The following is a 17,308-nucleotide window of genomic DNA, read 5'->3' as shown; positions in this document are numbered from 1 at the left end:
CTGGTCACCCCCAAAGCTAATTCTTCCTTTGGCCACCTCTCCTTCCAGTTCTCTGCTGCCAATGCCTAAAGCTGGAGACTCTTACCTCCCTCACTAGCTTTAAGCACCAGCTGTCAGAGCAGCTCACAGATCACTGCACCTGTACATAGCTCATCTGTAAATAGCCCATCCAATCTACCTCATCCCCATACTGTATTTATTTATTAATCTTGCTCCTTTGCACCCCAGTATCTCTACTTGCACATTCATCTTCTGCACATTCTATCATTCCAATTGCTATATTGTAATTACTTCACCACCATGGCCTATTTATTGCCTTACCTCTCTTACCCTACCTCATTTGCACATGCTGTTTTTGATTCTTTCTACTGTATTATTGATTGTATGTTTGTTTATTCCATGTGTAACTCTGTGTTGTTGTATGTGTCGAACTGCTTTGCTTTATCTTGGCCAGGTCACAGTTGCAAATGAGAACTTGTTCTCAACTAGCCTACCTGGTTAAATAAAGGTGTTCTCAACTAGCCTACCTGGTTAAATAAAGGTGTTCTCAACTAGCCTACCTGGTTAAATAAAGGTGTTCTCAACTAGCCTACCTGGTTAAATAAAGGTGTTCTCAACTAGCCTACCTGGTTAAATAAAGGTGTTCTCAACTAGCCTACCTGGTTAAATAAAGGTGTTCTCAACTAGCCTACCTGGTTAAATAAAGGTGTTCTCAACTAGCCTACCTGGTTAAATAAAGGTGTTCTCAACTAGCCTACCTGGTTAAATAAAGGTGTTCTCAACTAGCCTACCTGGTTAAATAAAGGTGTTCTCAACTAGCCTACCTGGTTAAATAAGGTTAAATATAAATAAAATAAAAATGGTGCTGATCTGCAGTGTAATGTTCAAACCTATAAATGGCTAGTCAGGTGTAAAGGCTTAATTATTAATAGTAATCAAGTTTCAAGTTTTTTTTTACAGTGAAATGCCTTTCTTGCAAACTCAAAACCCAACAATGCAATAATCAATAACAATGTAATACTAGAAAGAACACAAGAAATAAGAAGAAATATGAAGAACACAATAAGTAAGAAAATAAGCATACTATATACAGGGTCAGTTCCAATACCATGCTGTTGTTCAGGGACACTGGAATGATGGAGGTATGTATATGAGTAAGGTGACTAGGCAACAGGATATAAGATAAACAGAGTAGCAGCGGCTTATATGTGAGTGGGTGTGCGTGTGTGTAGAGTCAGTATAAATGTACAGCGCATTCGGAAAGTATTCAGATCCCTTGACTTTTTCCACACTTGTTACGTTACAGCCTTATTTTAACATTTATGAAATAATGTTTTGTCCCTCATCAATCCACATCACAATACCCCATAATGACAAAGCAAAAACAGGTTTTCAGAAATGTTTGCAAATGTATTTAAAACAAAATGTAAAAAACTGAAATATCACATTTACATAAGTATTCAGACTCTTTGGTACACCTGTATTTGGGTAGTTTCTCCCATTCTTCACTGCAGATCCTCTCAAACTCTGTCAGGTCAGACGGGGAGATTCGCTGCACAGATATTTTCCGGTCTCTCCAGAGATGTTTGATCAGGTTCTGCAACATGTTTCATAATTTTCTGCAAGCCTAACAGTTTCTCCACTCCACAGGTGGGGACAGAATGTCCTGTTATTGGTTTCACATTTGCACAAGTTGTCTGTCGATTGCTCCTCTTATCATTTGTTTCACACTTGCACCCTGCTTACATAGATAAAAAGGAACAAAATGTCCTGGTTCTAATTCTGACTAAAACTACACACATCATCAGATTACAGTTTTATGATTCTAGCACGTCACACAGTTTTACAGTTTCAGGGTGGAATACTTTAGTCATTACTTTAAACATATACATTATTCTTTCAGGTGCAGAGATGGTTGTCCTTCTGGAAGGTTCCATCTCCACAGAGGTACTCTGGAGCTCTGTCAGAGTGACGATTGGGTTCCTGGTCACCTCCCTGACGAAGGCCCTTCTACCCTGATTGTTCAGTTTGGCCAGGAGGACAGCTCTAGGAAGAGTCTTGGTGGTTCAAAACTTCTTCCATTTAAGAATGATGGAGGCCACTGTGTTCTTGGGGACCTTCAAAGCTGCAGAAATGTTTTGGTACCCTTCCCCAGATCTGTGCCTCATCACAACCCTGTCTCGGAGCTCTATGGACAATTCCTTCAAACTCATGGCTTGGTTTTTTCTTTGACATGCACTGTGTGTATTGTGTGTAGATTGATGAGGATTTTTTTTTATTTAATCAATTTTAGAATAAGGCGTAACAAAATGTGCGTGCTCAGAGTCCTAACCCAGAGTCCCAAGCTTGGTGACAAGCTTGGAGGGGACAATGGTGTTGAACCCTGTACTGTAGTCAGTGAACAGCATTCTCGCATAGGTATTCCTCTTATCTAGGTGGGTGAGGGCAGTGTGGAGAGCAATTGAGATTGCATCATCTATGGATCTGTTGGGACGGTATGCAAATTGGAGTGGGTCTAGAGTGTCTGGGATGGTGGAGTTAATGTGTGCCAGAAGCACTTCATGATTACAGAAGTGAGTGCTACAGGGCGGTAGTCATTGTGACATGAAGCCTTAGAGTTCTTGGGGACAGGAATGATGGTGGTCATCTTAAAACATGTGTGGATTACAGACTGAGACAAGGAAAGGATGAAAATGACCGTGGATATGCCTGCCAGCTGTTCTGCACATGCTCTGAGAATGCGCCCTGGAATACCGGTGGGCCTCGCGGCCTTGCGGGTGTTGACCTGATTAAAGACCTTTCTTGCGTCGGCCTCCCAGAGTGAGATCACCCAATCCTCTGGGTCGGTGACAGCCCTCACACCCTGCACGATGTTGTTGTTGTCAAATGCAATGAGTTTGTCTGGTAGAGAGGAATCGTTGGGCAGGTCACGGTTGGGTCTTCCTTTGTAATCCATAATGGACTGTAGTCCCTGCCACATGTGGGCGTCGGAGACTGTGCAATATGATTCCACCTTATTCCTTTGTTGTCATTTGACAAGTTTTATGACTCTGCGGAGGTCATCGCCGGAATTTTTGTACTTATTCCTGTCCTCAGCCGTAGACTCAGGGTTGTCTACGATAGCGTTGTGTTTAGTTTATTGCCAACCTTGTGTTAATCCAGTGCTTTTGAGGTGGTTAGCTCATCAATATTATTGTCGGAGTCTCCAAACATATTACAACCAGTGATAACAAAGCAGTCCTGTAGCATAATCTTTGATTCTGGTGCCTATTTCTCAACGGAGAAAGTCGCGGGTACTTCCTGTTTGAGTTTCTGCTTGTAAACAGGAAGCAGTTGTACAGACTCATGGTCTAGTTTGGCTTATGGCGGAAAAGGGAGGGCTTTGTATGCTTGCTTGTGAGTAGAATAGCAGTGGTCATTATCGACCCTAGTGGCGTTAGAGACGTGTTGAGAGAAGTTGGGCATCACGTGTTTTAGTGACGTGGAATTAAAATCGCCGGTAACCAGAAAAGCAGCCTCTGGTTGTAGGTTTTCTTTCTTGTTTATAGCCTTGTACAGTTTGTTAAGGGCCAGTTTGCTGTTTTTCTTGTCCTGAGGTGGAATGTACACAACAGTCACGATAACAGCTGAAAACTCCCTCGGGAGGTAGAAGGTATTCCAAGACGGGTGAACAGTGGGTCGACACTTCCACCGCGCTGGAGTTAGCACACCAGTTGGTGTTGATGTAGAGGCAAACCCCTCCCCCCATCGATTTCCCAGACTCCACTATCCTGTCCGCCCGGTGAATGGAGAATCCATCGAGTTGGATAGCCATGTGGGGTATCTTGTCCGAAAGCCATGTTTCGGAAAAGCAAAGAATGTTGCAGTTTCGAGGGTCCCGTTGGTAGCATATCCCCCCCCCCCCCCAGAGACAACAATAAACAGCTGTCTCTGATTGAGAACCATATCAGGCCAACATAGAAATACAAAAACCCCTAGACCTACAACATCCCTAGACATACAAAAATCCTAGACAATACAAAAACTAGAGTACCCACCCTAGTCACACCCTGACCTAACCAACATATAAAGAAAACAGAGATATCTCAGGTCAGAGCATGACAGTAAGTAACTGACGATCTGATGTTCAAAAGTTATTGTCGGTTGTAAGAAGTAATAGAGGATACATTTATTGAAAATAAAGTAAAAATAAACAAGCTAAGTTGGGTCGGAGGTTGCAAAACAGCTGCCATCCAATACGGCACCATCTTTCTTCAGGATGTAAGTGAGTGTAATATGCTGTGATGGTCAATGAAAACATCAAATTTGACCATAGAAGTAGTAGTTCATGAAGGTTCCTGTCAATGAATGGCTGCTGGTAGGTCAGTTTTGTACATTTAAGAGCAGACATCCTTTATGAAAAACTGCTAAAGAAAGTGTCAAAAGTTCAGCGGAAGCAATATTCTGCAAACGTTATAAAACACCACAAAGTCCACACTAATCAGGAAAAGGTGAATGACAAAATGACGCATTCGCAGCTAGCCTAGATATGAGGATTTTATCACACAGGGCAGACAAGGTCATCAAATATATATATATTTTTATTGTAACTTGATATTCAAATGTAGCTTTTAGTGCACTTGTGTAATTCACTCATCTCACCAAGCAACAGAGATAAAATAAGCTGTGTATGACGTACGTAAGTCTGGATGTTCAAAATCCAAGTAATGATAAAAGAGGTGTTGTTTGCATAAACTCTTAGTCCCATTATATTTTATATCACACATCCGTATTATTGTATGTGACACAATAGATTCTATGTGTATGTAAAACAGTAAAACAGGCCCTTGACAGTTAAACAGGCCCTTGACAGTTACTGAGTAAATGCTGAGACTGGGGTCAACTTGAAACTAGAGTTTCTTGGTAATTGTGCCTGAATGTAGCACTATATATTTAGCAAATATACACATTAAAAACAAAGACTACATAAAGTATGGCCATGTTGTGATGGATCCAGACAACAGGCTGTCTGTGTCACCAGAGCTTATGGTTTTATTTCTAAAATGCAGAAGCAACATTATGCTCATAATGTCCAGCTCAACTCAGTGGACACAGCAATGGAGGGAGTAACCTGCCATTTGAGAGAGCTGTGGTGGGCACACCAAATTACTGACAGATGCTGTGAGTTGCTTGTCACATGCTCGGCAGTGCAGAGAGGGACATAAACACATGTATATGTCCAGATGTTGATTCAAACAGTCAACACAGAGTTATTACACTGAACCTCAAGCAAACATGAGCTCACCCCACAAAGAGCGAAACCCATTACAGTCATGCAGGCCACAGCCACCCTTTTTCAGGGATGGGTTTAGAAGTTGGTGGCCTTTATAGGTAGTCTGGCTCAAGGTCTGTAGGGCTTTAGCCATCTATTGTAAATACTGTTGTCATTGCCATACAAAACCACATAAATGGTAACAGGCTTATGCATCAAGATACATGACATTATTCCTGGACACCTGGCCAGGCAGCAACAGAACATAGGCTAATTCACTCACATAGAGCTACACTGAGTGTACAAAACATTAAGAACACCTGCTCTTTCCATGACATAGACTGACCAGGTGAATTCAGGTAAAAGCTATGATCCCTTATTGATGCCACTTGTTAAATCCACTTCAATCAGTGTAGATGAAGGGAAGGAGACAGGTAAAAACAAAAACAAAAACGTATTTTAAGCCTTGAGACAATTGAGACATGGACTGTGTATGTGTGCCATTCAGAGGATGAATGGGCAAGACAAGATATTTAAGTGCTTTTGAATGGGGAATGGTAGGCGCACTGGTTTGTGTCAAGAACTACAACGCTACTGGGTTTTCACATTCAACAGTTTCCTGTGTATCAAGAATGGTCTACCACCCAAAGGACATCCAGCCACCTTGACAACTGTGGGAAGCATTGGAGTCAACATGGGCCAGCATCCCTGTGGAACGCTTTCAACACCTTGTAGTGTCCATGCCCCGACAATTTATGCAACTCAATATTAGGAAGGTGTTCCTAATGTTTGGTATACTCAGTATATATTGTTGATAGGACTAATTGCAACCTAAAACATCTCTACAAACTATGCTTAAAATCACCAACAAATCTATGGATACTCCCAATAGGCTATTCAAGTTTCAACGTACCCATACAAACACTGATTAGGCTTTCAACCATAATAAGTGGATAGATTGTAGTTAATGAGGAAATATTGCAGCATAGTCACTTAGCTATATAAAGACCATTTCTACCCTCAAAGGAAATGGCAGAACTTCCTCTGGTTACAGATTCCAAATCACATTTTGCTACCTCTCCTCCACCACAGGGAAAAACAGATGTCCCTTGCTTTTGCGCTGCGTTCATGTGCTATTCGGAACTAGGACACTTTGAAACGTACGACTTGCTATACAGTTGTAGTTATACACGTGCAGTGTTCAACGAATCAGACTTTCCCCAGTTCTCTGGTTCCGAATAGCATGTGAACGCGGCATCTATCAACGTTGACGAGTCATCATGAATGTCATACAAGTTGTGGCGGTGATGACTGTCGTATAGAGTCACTAGTCTTCTCCATAATGAGAAAATGATACGCACGGTTTTTAAACGTGGACACCACTGTCGCTGCTCGGTAGCAATTCCATTGATTCAGAATTATTCTAATTTTGAGAACTGTGTAGTTAGGCTATATAGCTTGATGCCTGTGTCATAACATTTCAATTAATTGTGTCATTGTGGGTAAGCAATGCGTTGTACTACACACAAACACTTAGCCAACAAACATTGCTTAAAAATGTATATTTGTTACGTGTTGAATTGTGTGTTTCTTGCACAGAATGTGGATATTTTCCAATGAAAAGCATCTCATGTGAAGTGCTTGTTACAACTGTGTCTTCCAGCTGAACATATGAAGAACTGACGTCACACTTCAAGATACTACACAGTCTGCGCTCCAGACTACATCAGTGTATTCGTACCGGTTTCGTTCCAGACAACGTCCTTCAAGCTGAAGAGACAACTCCGTTCGCCTGTTCTGATTGGAATATACACGTTATTCAAGGTATGTCTATAACATTTTTCATCATTCATTGGAGTAATCATATTACATTGGTATTTGTAGGCTTCTACGTCAACAGTTGATGAACGAATAAAACAATAGAAATTCTGTACCCTCCGTTTTAAAAACTTTGCAAATAAATAGCCAACCCGAGCAACAGTTACATTCATATCATTTGTATGTGTAGCTTATGTCTTACGGTCATGATATACCAGTTGAGGGTAACACTAACTCATTAATAATTTGTAATAAAAATAACTGAATGAATCCATAATTCCTAACAAATTTTAATAAGCAATACTAAATCAATAAATTACTCGTACATGATAAATAGGTAACTTAAGCAGTGCATTTTATAGGCATATTACTCATTATCCAACTAGATGAGAAATATCAACTGAATTACATTTTCTTTTTCATTCTATATGAAAAACCTTCCTTCCTCATTCCATAGTTATATTCCATAGTATACAAGATAGGCAACTCTGAACAAATCCTTTTCCTTAATTACTCCCCCCAAAAAACGAATTATAGAGTGCACATTCTCCAGTTTTATAATGATCTTGGGATTTCCAAAATGTTCTATCTTTGTGGCTTGTGAGGGCAAGTTAAGGAGATATACCTTAATTAACACATTTGTTGCTAAATCCATGATTCTCAGCACATTTGAAGTGTGTCAGTGAACTCTAGGGGATGTAAATAAGAACAGCAAGGCAGCTTGCCTGAAGAGTGGTGAAGGTCATTTATCCTAAGAATAGAACAACATACTAAATATGAAAATATTAAATGGTTTATGCAGATTAGACAACTTTGCACATAATTCATTTACTGCATATTATCAAACTGTCATCTTCTCTGAAAAAAAAAAAAAAAAATCTTTACCCTCTCAGGTTCTCAAACACAATGATGGCCTTAACCACAACTCCTTTGTATCCTGAGATCTGGACAGAGCTGTCTCACAACGACTCATCGCCAGGCAACTCGACAGATGACTATGAGGACTACTCTGACGAGCACGCAGAGCTACGGAAGTCCCTCAACTTCATGTCCCTCATCGTTTACTGCCTGGCCTTCGTGCTGGGGGTTCTGGGAAATGGTCTTGTCATCTGGGTGACGGGATTTAAGATGAAGAAAACGGTCAACACGGTGTGGTTCCTCAACCTGGCTGTGGCCGACCTCCTTTTCACAGCGTTCCTGCCTCTGAGCGTGACCTACACGGCCATGGACTTTCACTGGCCCTTCGGCAAGTTCATGTGCAAGCTCAACTCCACGATCAGCTTCCTCAACATGTTCGCCAGCGTCTACATCCTGGTGGTCATCAGCATGGACAGGTGTGTGTCCGTTGTGCGCCCTGTCTGGGCCCAGAACCATCGGAACATACGCAAGGCATCCTGTATCAGTCTGGGTGTCTGGCTGTGGGCCCTGGTCCTCAGCTCCCCCTACTTTGTCTTCCGGGACACCGGGGCGTCCTACAAGAACGAAGAAATCCTCAACTGCTTCAACAACTTTGCTTTCTCCGATGACTATGACACAAAGGAGGTGGCAGAGCTGCGAGTGTTCCGCCATCAGGCCATGATCGTAACCCGCTTCCTGCTGGGCTTCGTGGTGCCCTTCGCCATCATCGTCACTTGCTACACCATCATCATCCACCGGCTCAAGAGGAACCGCAACCTGGCCAGCCACTCCGGGCGGCCATTCAAGATCATCGCCGCAGTCATCACAGCTTTCTTCCTGTGCTGGGCCCCCTACCACATCATGGCCCTGATAGAGATGGTGAACAACGCGGCCGCTGAGTTCAGCTACACGTTAGACCACGTCACCACCATCGGGGTCCCCATAGCCACCAGCCTGGCCTTCCTCAACAGCTGTCTGAACCCCCTGCTGTACGTGTTCATGGGCCAGGACTTCAAGGAGAAGCTGCGCAAGTCCATTCTGACGGTTCTGGAGAGTGCCTTCACCGAGGAAGTGTCAAAGTCCAACCACACCTACACAAACTCTGGACTCACAAGCCGTAGCAAGGAGAAGTCCTATTCTGATGCTGAGGTATAGGGTCTTATATTATAATGAGAAAAACGTTATTGACCACATAATCTGGAAATTTGACTTTGGCTTTAAGATAACATGATTGACATCCTTAGAAGCAAATAAAATACAAACATTAGAAGCCCCTTATCATCAAGGTAATTCAATCATGTTTTCAAACAGCTTGACACTTAGTTTAAGGGAAAGTTTAAGGCAGGATTTAAGAATTTGAACGCTGAGCATGTACTCAGTTTTAACAAGGTACATCTCCAGGACTGAATTCAAATCAAAAAGTTTGATTTCAATAATCTTTTGTGACTCAGAAAATGATGGGTTCTGTGGACACATTTCAGCACTGTTTTTGTATGAGCAATACAGTTACTAATGAGAATGTTGAAAGGGGGGTAGACTGTTAATAGAGAATACTGGATAAGATCAGAATAATTTGTATGATACACACATGTTATTGTTCAAGCTGAATATATAAATGGTCTGTCTTTTCGTTCAAAGCCACTTTTTGTACATGCTTGTTTTTGTAAAAAAATTGGCTAATATTTAACAAGGTGACTATTATCTGTGGTTTAAACTTGTATAGTTTATTATTGAAGGAATGTTGTTTTTCCTTAATACTTTGATGTATATGTTTGTATTTGTATACATTTTTACGTATGTATGATGTTATTAAATGGTTGAATAGATGACTACTTATTCATTTCTATTTTGCAGAAATCTCCTGAAGGCATGACCATCTCTGCCACATGGTGGCAGCAAAGCTCTGTCACAGTTAGATTAAATGGAAATGTAATTTTGAAAATAAATCCCCCGCCTTGTGTCAAAAATCCCTCCCTATCTATTTAGGATTATCCCTGACATGTTTTTTAATTTACAGATTGTATATCAATTCATACTGTATTGCTTTGACCTGTCCAATGGTATTAGATCAATGATGGAGGAAGCAATTAACAATTTGATTCCCCCTCTCATTTCAACTGGGGTTAAACCTTTTTTTCCAACCATTTCTAGGCCAATCATCACCACCACCACATCATCAACACCTTAATCATAACTGAATTTAACTTGACATTATCATCTCTTTAATCCTTTCACATTTGTAGAAGTTCAACTTGCTACAGGCAAAATATGATGGTGTCCTTCAAGGTAGCCTGTTTTTATAACTTCAGTCAACCTAGCTATATTTCTGCTTCAGTAGGGTTAAGGCTATAACGGATATTTTGGCAACAATGTATCACAAGAATAGTGGTGAGCCCAGCCACAGTGTATGAGTCTACAAGACAGACTGGTAAAATAATAGCTTATGGAGTGGTCATGGGGTGGGGGTAAGATGGCGGACAGGAAAACATTTAGAAAAGTGGAACATATACTACAAAAGTATGTGGACACCTGCTCGTCGAACATCTCATTCCAAAATCATGGACATTATTTTGGAGTTGGTCCCCCCTTTCCTGCTATAACAGCCTCCACTCATCTGGGAAGTCTTTCCACTAGATGTTGAAACATTGCTGCAGGGACTTTTTCCCTTTCAGCCACAAGAGCATTAGTTAAATTGGGCACTGATGTTGGGGATTAGGCCTGGCTTCCAAATCATCCCAAAGGTGTTTGAAGTGGTTGAGGTCAGGGCTCTGTGCCGGACATTCTTTGTTCTTCCACACCGACCTCGACAAACCATTTCTGTATGGACCTTGCTTTGTTATTGTTATTGTATTGTTATGCTGAAACAGGAAAGGGCCTTCCCCAAACTGTTGCCACAAAGTTGGAAGCACAGAATCGTCTAAAATGTCTTTATATGCTGTAGCATTAAGATTTCAGCATTAAGACAGTTGGCACTATCTATTCGGGCAGGTAGCGTTCTCCTGGCAGCCCAGATTTGTCCATTGGACTGCCAGATGGGGAAGAGTTATTCATCACTGCAGAGAACGCGTTGCTACTGCTCCAGAGTCCAATGGTGGCGAGCTTTACACAACTCCAACCGACGCTTGGCATTGCGCATGGTGATATTAGGCTTGTGTGCAGATTGTCGGCCATGGAAACACATTTAATGAAGCTCCCGACAAACAGTTATTGTGCTGATGTTGCTTCCAGAGGCAGTTTAGAAGTCTGTAGTGAGTGTTTAACTGAGGACAGACAATGGTTACACGTTACACTTCAGCACTCAGCAGTCCCGTTCTGTGAGATTGTTTGGCCTACCACTTCGCAGCTAAGCCGTTGTTGCTCCTAGACGTTTCAACTTCACAATAACAGCACTTACAGTTAACAGGGGCAGAAATTTGACAAATTGACTTGTTGGAAAGGTGGCATACTGTGATTGTGCCATGTTGAAAGTCACTAAGGCCATTCTACTGCCAATGTTTGTCTATTGAGATTGCATGACAGTGTGCTCAATTTAATATACTTGCCAGCAACGGGTGTGGCTGAAATAGCAGAATCTACTCATTTCAAGGGGTGTCCACAGACTTTTGTATATATACAGTAGTGTATTATAAGTACATTTGGAATGGGGACAAGCACAAGCCATCTGGAAGATGGAGAAGGAGAATATGGCGGTCAGGGAAAAAAGGAGGAGGAAATTGAATCTGACCAGTGTGAGGATGAATTAACTGCGGTGGCAGGTGCGGTGAAGAGCGTAGAGTTTGATCCTCATCGTGATTATTGACAAAGAAGATTCTGGCCCAGTGGGAGGGATATTTTTGGAGAGAATGGATCCTTGCCTTCTGGCAGATCAATATGTGGTGTCAGGTTGGGTGGTAAAGAGGTTGGGGAATGTTGGGTCGGTTTAAGTGACTCACAGTGGAATCGTGCACATTTTTTGCGCTTCTGCCTTCCAGAGGGAGCGTGCGATCCGCACCCCACGACTGGGTACAAGAACTGTGACTTGTTTTCGTCTCTGGAACAGGGCGCTGTTAAAAAGAGTGATAACTGGAGTGGCGTTAAGTATTAAGTGGATCAACTGGTGATGAAGATTTGTTTGGTGCGACGCAGACCCGGTGGATAACGTGGTGAAACAAAGAAGACACTGTCTGTACTTCTGAGTTTTGATGCAGAGGTTGGATGTGTCAGTTATCCCTGGTTAGCTTTTTTCCTAAATCCATGACGGTGTTTTAGGTGTCAAGCTTATGGTCATGTGGCAGCAGTGTGTAGGAGGGAGATTCCTCGATGTGCGAAGTGTGCAGGAGGACATGAGACAAAGGAATCTGTAGTATTGGTGGAAAAAGTTGTGTGTGTAAACTGTAGAGGTACCAATGGTGCTGGAGATCAGAGGTGCCCGGTGAGAGAAAGGCAGTTTGAGATTGCCAGCATCAGAGTAGTGCAGGTGTTGCATGCTGAGGCTGTGAAGAGAGTAATAGAGGAAGATGGATCCATGTGAGTAGGCTGAGGCCAATTTTTTATTTAATTTTTTAACCTTTATTTAACCAGGCAAGTCAGTTAAGAACACATTCTTATTTTCAATGACAGCCTGGGAACAGTGGGTTAACTGCCTGTTCAGGGGCAGAAGAACAGATTTGTACCTTGTCAGCTCAGGGGTTTGAACTCACAACCTTCTGGTTACTGGTCCAACGCTCTAACCACTAGGCTACGCTGCCGCTCAATAGTGATAGGAATTACATGTGCTTCAGTAAGGTAGATTTTTTGGGGCATTCATGGCCATGGTTGTCAATTGTACCGCAGGAATGGAATGTAAATTACAGAGGATAGATGTTCTGGTGGCAGCTGCTGAGAAGCACTTAGGTGTACACGATTTTACTGCAGAAGAGTCACAGATGTTTTGAACGATAGTGTCCTGTCCTCCCAGGCTGCTGGCCCCCATGTAGGATCAGATAGGGCCAATGTAGTGGAATAGTGGTGAGGTTTTAATGAGTACAGGGTTAGTTGGTAGGGCAATTTTTCACAAAGATAATACATTAATACTACAAAATAGAAGGGTGATACACAGCCAATACAGTAGGTGGCGGCATTCACCTATAATATTTGTTTGCCGACCGCCATAATACCAAAGAAAAAGAAGAAGACTAGCCGATGGTCTCCGCCCCTTTCTCCTCCCCTGATTCGTATAATTACTATATAGAAAAAATGTGGCTAACTAGCGGGGAACTGGGTGGATACAACACGATTCACAATGTAACATAAGTGGAGCGATATAAAGAATGGGCAGAGAAAGTCTAACGGACTTTAGAAATGTGGTAAGTACATTCCAGAGTTCGATCCGATACAAGTTATACCTAACCTTGCTAGCTAGCTTTATGGACGGTCAGATAGGCCTCGCGCAATCTACGCTAGCTAACGTAGTAGTCGCGGTGGCATCATTGCGCAAACAAAAGCGAAGAATTGAGCTAGCTATCTTGCTGCTGTCACCTGGTTGTCTCCTTACAAGCCAGATACAATGCATTGCACACACATGTTCGCATTTCGTTTAAATACATTGTTTTTTTTCTCTCTAACAACGTAGTTAGCTAAGTAACTTTTGTAGAGTTGGAGGCGAGCAGCAGCCCGACATTTTGTTGGTATCAAGACAGCTGTCACGATGCTTTAACTCTGGCTCTACACATGCAGAGAATCGCTAACTGACTATGTGGCCATTGGCCAGACTGTCAAGGGTATCTAGTGAACTTATTTCATATATACAAAAATATATCTGGGCATACAGGGTTGTGAAATTTATCTAGCTAGCTAGCTAACCCCGTTTAGATAAGAATACAGTTCATGTAGCTACGCAACTTATTCAAAATGGACACTTCTAGTGTATTTTTGAGTATGGATAGCTAGCTAGCTGATTTAGGTAGCTAAGTTACATGATTTTAAAAATGATCAGCGTTTTCAACTGTTACTGACTTATTTTTCATAACTGTACAAACTGTATATAACTGTTCTCATGAACTGTAAAGTTAGCTATTTGGTAGAACCTGACCGATATGAGATGTTTGGATCTGCTTTTAGTTTGTAAATGTTCACGATAACCAATATATCTGCCAACATTTATATTATTATAGCTGGAATAAAAATGTTTAAAAAAAATCTGTATGGATTGTATTTAAAACGGCTCTACAAAGGTACCTCAGAAAGCTGATTTCATAATTTATTTTTAGGAAAGAACATTTAATGTAAGCACCACCTAACATTTAGGAGCACCAGAAAACTAAAACTTTTTTATTGGGGTGTTTATTCAAGGGAAAGGAGGATAAACTGCAGAGATTGCAGCAAAAAAATGGGTCTCTGAAGACTGAGCTGCATCATGCTAGCCAGTTGGCAAAACAATGAACTGGACAAGTTTTCTATGTTTTGTTAATTAGATATGTTTTCATTGATTGGCTGTAGAGACTAAATTCTGGTAGTTGTCAATTGAAAGGAGAAACTTAAATGAGCACGGTTACATGCACACACTACGATTATTGTGGATAGTCAGATTAACATAATAGTTTGTTCTAAACAATACATTTCTCAAATCCTGTTTACATGGACACATTAGAAATCAGGCTACCTGATGGAACTTAAATAAATGCAGAAATTGATAATAAAAAGAAACGTCCCAGCAGCGTGACAGTGTTAATTTTTGCAAAGCCTATTTGATTCAGATCAAATACACAGCCGGAAAGCCGATTGTAAGCTGTTTACGTGTCCTAATAAATTGAAAGATTGCTCAGAAAACCAAGTGTTTTATTTGGTGCATGCTTACTTCGATTTTGACTGTACGCCGATTAAGATAAGCAACCCTCGAAGCAGCGTTACCCTTGCAGAGCAAGGGGAACAACTACTCCAAGTCTGAGCAAGTGATGTTTGAAACGCTATTAGTGCGCACCCCGCTAACTAGCTAGCCATTTCACATCTGTTACACCAGCCTAATCTCGGGAGTTGATAGGCTTGAAGTCATAAACAGCGCAATGCTTGAAGCATTGCGAAGAGCTGCTGGCAAAACGCACGAAAGTGCTGTTTGAATGAATGCTTACGAGCCTGCTGGTGCCTACCATCGCTCAGTCAGATTGCTCTATCAAATCATAGACTTAATTATAACATAGTAACACACAGAAATACGAGCCTTAGGTCATTAATATGGTTGAATCTGGAAACTATCATTTCGATAACAAAACGTTTATTATTTCAGTGAAATATGGAACCGTTCTGTATTTTATCTAACGGATGGCATCTCTAAGTCTAAATATTGCTGTTACATTGCACAACCTTCAATGTTATGTCATAATTACGTAAAATTCTGGCAAATTAGTTCGCAATGAGCCAGGCAGCCCAAACTGTTGCATATACCCTGAGTCTGTGTGCAATGAACGCAAGAGAAGTGACACAATTTCACCTGGTTAATATGGCCTGCTTTTAGCCAAATATGCAGGTTTAAAAATAAATATACTTCTGTGTATTGATTTTTTTTGAAGACATTGATGTTTATGGTTAGGTGCACGTTGGAGCAACGACAGTCCTTTTTCTCGAATACGCACTGCACCGATTTATTTCCAACGCAGGACACGACACGCTAGATAAATTTGTAATATCATCAACCATGTGTAGTTATAACTAGTGATTTAAGATGTTTTTTTATAAGATAAGTTTAATCCTATCTAGCAACTTACCTTGGCTTCTTACTGCATTCGCATAACAGGCAGGCTCCTCGTGAGGAAGGTGGTTAGAGCGTTGGACTAGTTAACCTAACCGTAAGGTTGCAAGATTCAATCCCTGAGCTGACAAGGTAAAAATCTGTTGTTCTGCCCCTGAACAAGGCAGTTAACCCACCGTTCCTAGGCCGTCATTGAAAATAAGAACGTGTTTTTAACTGACTTGCCTAGTTAAATAAAGTTGTAAAAAAAAAACTTCAAAATCGGCATCCAAAAATACCTGTTTCCGATTGTTATGAAAATTAGGGCCAATTTCAAGTTAATCGGCCATTCCGATTAATCGGTCAACCTCTAGTTACAACCTTATTCTAAAATGGATAAAAATCAAATATAAATCTACACGCAATACCCCATAATGACAAAGCGAAAACAGGTTTTTATAAATGTTTGCATATTTATAAAAAAATTCAAAACAGATAACTTACATAAGTATTCAGACCCTTTACTATGAGACTCAAAATTGAGCTCAAGTGCATCCTGTTTCCATTGATCATCCTTGATGTTTCTACAACTTGATTGGAGGTGGCCAAGAACCCGATGGTCACAGAGAGCTCCAGAGTTCCTCTTGGAGATGGTTGTCCTTCTGGAAGGTTCTCTCATCTCTGCAGCACAATCAGGCCTTCATGGTAGAGGGGCCAGACGGAAGCCACTCCTCTGTAAAAGGCACATGACAGCCCGCTTGGAGTTTGCATAAAGGCACCTAAAGGACTCTCAGACCATGAGAAACAAAATTCTCTGGTCAGATGAAACCAAGATTGAACTATTTGGCCTGAATGCCAAGCGTCACGTCTGGAGGAAACCTGGCATCATCCCTATGGTGAAGCATGGTGGTGGTGGTGGTGGTGGCGGCAGCATGTTTTGGGGATGTTTTTCAGCAGCGGGTACTGGGAGACTAGTCAGGATTGAGGCAAAAATCCCCAAATACCGGTGTGCCGCGCTTGAGGCATCATCATACCCAAGAAGACTCGGGGCTGTAATCGCTGCCAAAGCTGCTTCAACAAAGTACTGAGTAAAGGGTCTGAATACTTACGTAAATGTGAAATTTCAGTTTATTTTGAATACATTTACCAACATTTCTAAGCTTGTTTTTGCTTTGTATTTAGGGGGTATTGTGTGTAGATTGGGTGGGGAAAGTAACGTAAGACATTTTCGAATAAGGCTGTAACGTAACAAAATGTAGAAAAAGTCAAGGTCTGAATACGTTCCGAATGCACTGTATAACACACCAGTTTTCATGGGCTTCACTAAAGGTCTGTGAGGTTACCAGAGTTTAACGTTCTCAGAACGGCACTTGCTTTACATCCATTGTTTGTCACGATACCCAACACCCTTCCATGGCACTTCAAGTATGGCCGGTGTGCAGTTTTGGCACTTTACTGAGCTGGCAAGCTTCTATCTATTCAGCACTCACCGTAGATGCAGTAACAGTAGGTTCACAGTAGTTCACTCTCCTCTCTGACAGGTAGTTGCGTTGGGTGATATTGTCCAGTCTTGCTGTAATGCATTAAGGCAAGTTAAAAGTGTTTAAATAAAGACTAAAGGTATAAAAAAAAAATGGGGCTAAAACGGTGCCTAAAAATAC

General features: G+C 41.5%; 2 protein-coding genes across 3 annotated transcripts in view; both read left to right on the top strand.

Annotated features, from left to right (window-relative positions):
* The first annotated feature begins 6,919 nt into the window (after positions 1 to 6,919).
* Positions 6,920 to 9,795, top strand: LOC109907070 (chemokine-like receptor 1). Its single transcript, XM_020504863.2, has 2 exons — positions 6,920 to 7,075; positions 7,963 to 9,795. Exon 2 carries the CDS (start codon positions 7,976 to 7,978, stop codon positions 9,119 to 9,121), a length of 1,146 nt encoding a protein of 381 aa, XP_020360452.2. The 5' UTR covers positions 6,920 to 7,075; positions 7,963 to 7,975; the 3' UTR covers positions 9,122 to 9,795.
* Positions 9,796 to 13,099: 3,304 nt separating this feature from the next.
* LOC109906945 (zinc finger protein 208) overlaps positions 13,100 to 17,308 on the top strand; it is a 52,099-nt gene continuing 47,890 nt past the window's right edge. The window contains exon 1 of one of the 2 annotated variants that reach the window (XM_031802694.1): positions 13,100 to 13,290. The gene's annotated coding sequence lies outside the window, so the exon portion shown is untranslated. The remainder of the gene's footprint in view (positions 13,291 to 17,308) is intronic. The other variant, XM_020504764.2, reaches the window with a different exon arrangement.

Source organism: Oncorhynchus kisutch, linkage group LG2 (genome assembly GCF_002021735.2).
Source record: "Oncorhynchus kisutch isolate 150728-3 linkage group LG2, Okis_V2, whole genome shotgun sequence".
NCBI lineage: Eukaryota > Metazoa > Chordata > Actinopteri > Salmoniformes > Salmonidae > Oncorhynchus > Oncorhynchus kisutch.
Note: the sequence above shows the minus strand (reverse complement) of the source record. Positions and strands in the feature narration are given on the sequence as shown.

What these genes read in the sequence shown, in the direction of transcription:
- LOC109907070 (XM_020504863.2), top strand. Translation starts at nt 7,976, where the DNA reads ATGATGGCCTTAACCACAACTCCTTTGTATCCTGAGATCTGGACAGAG.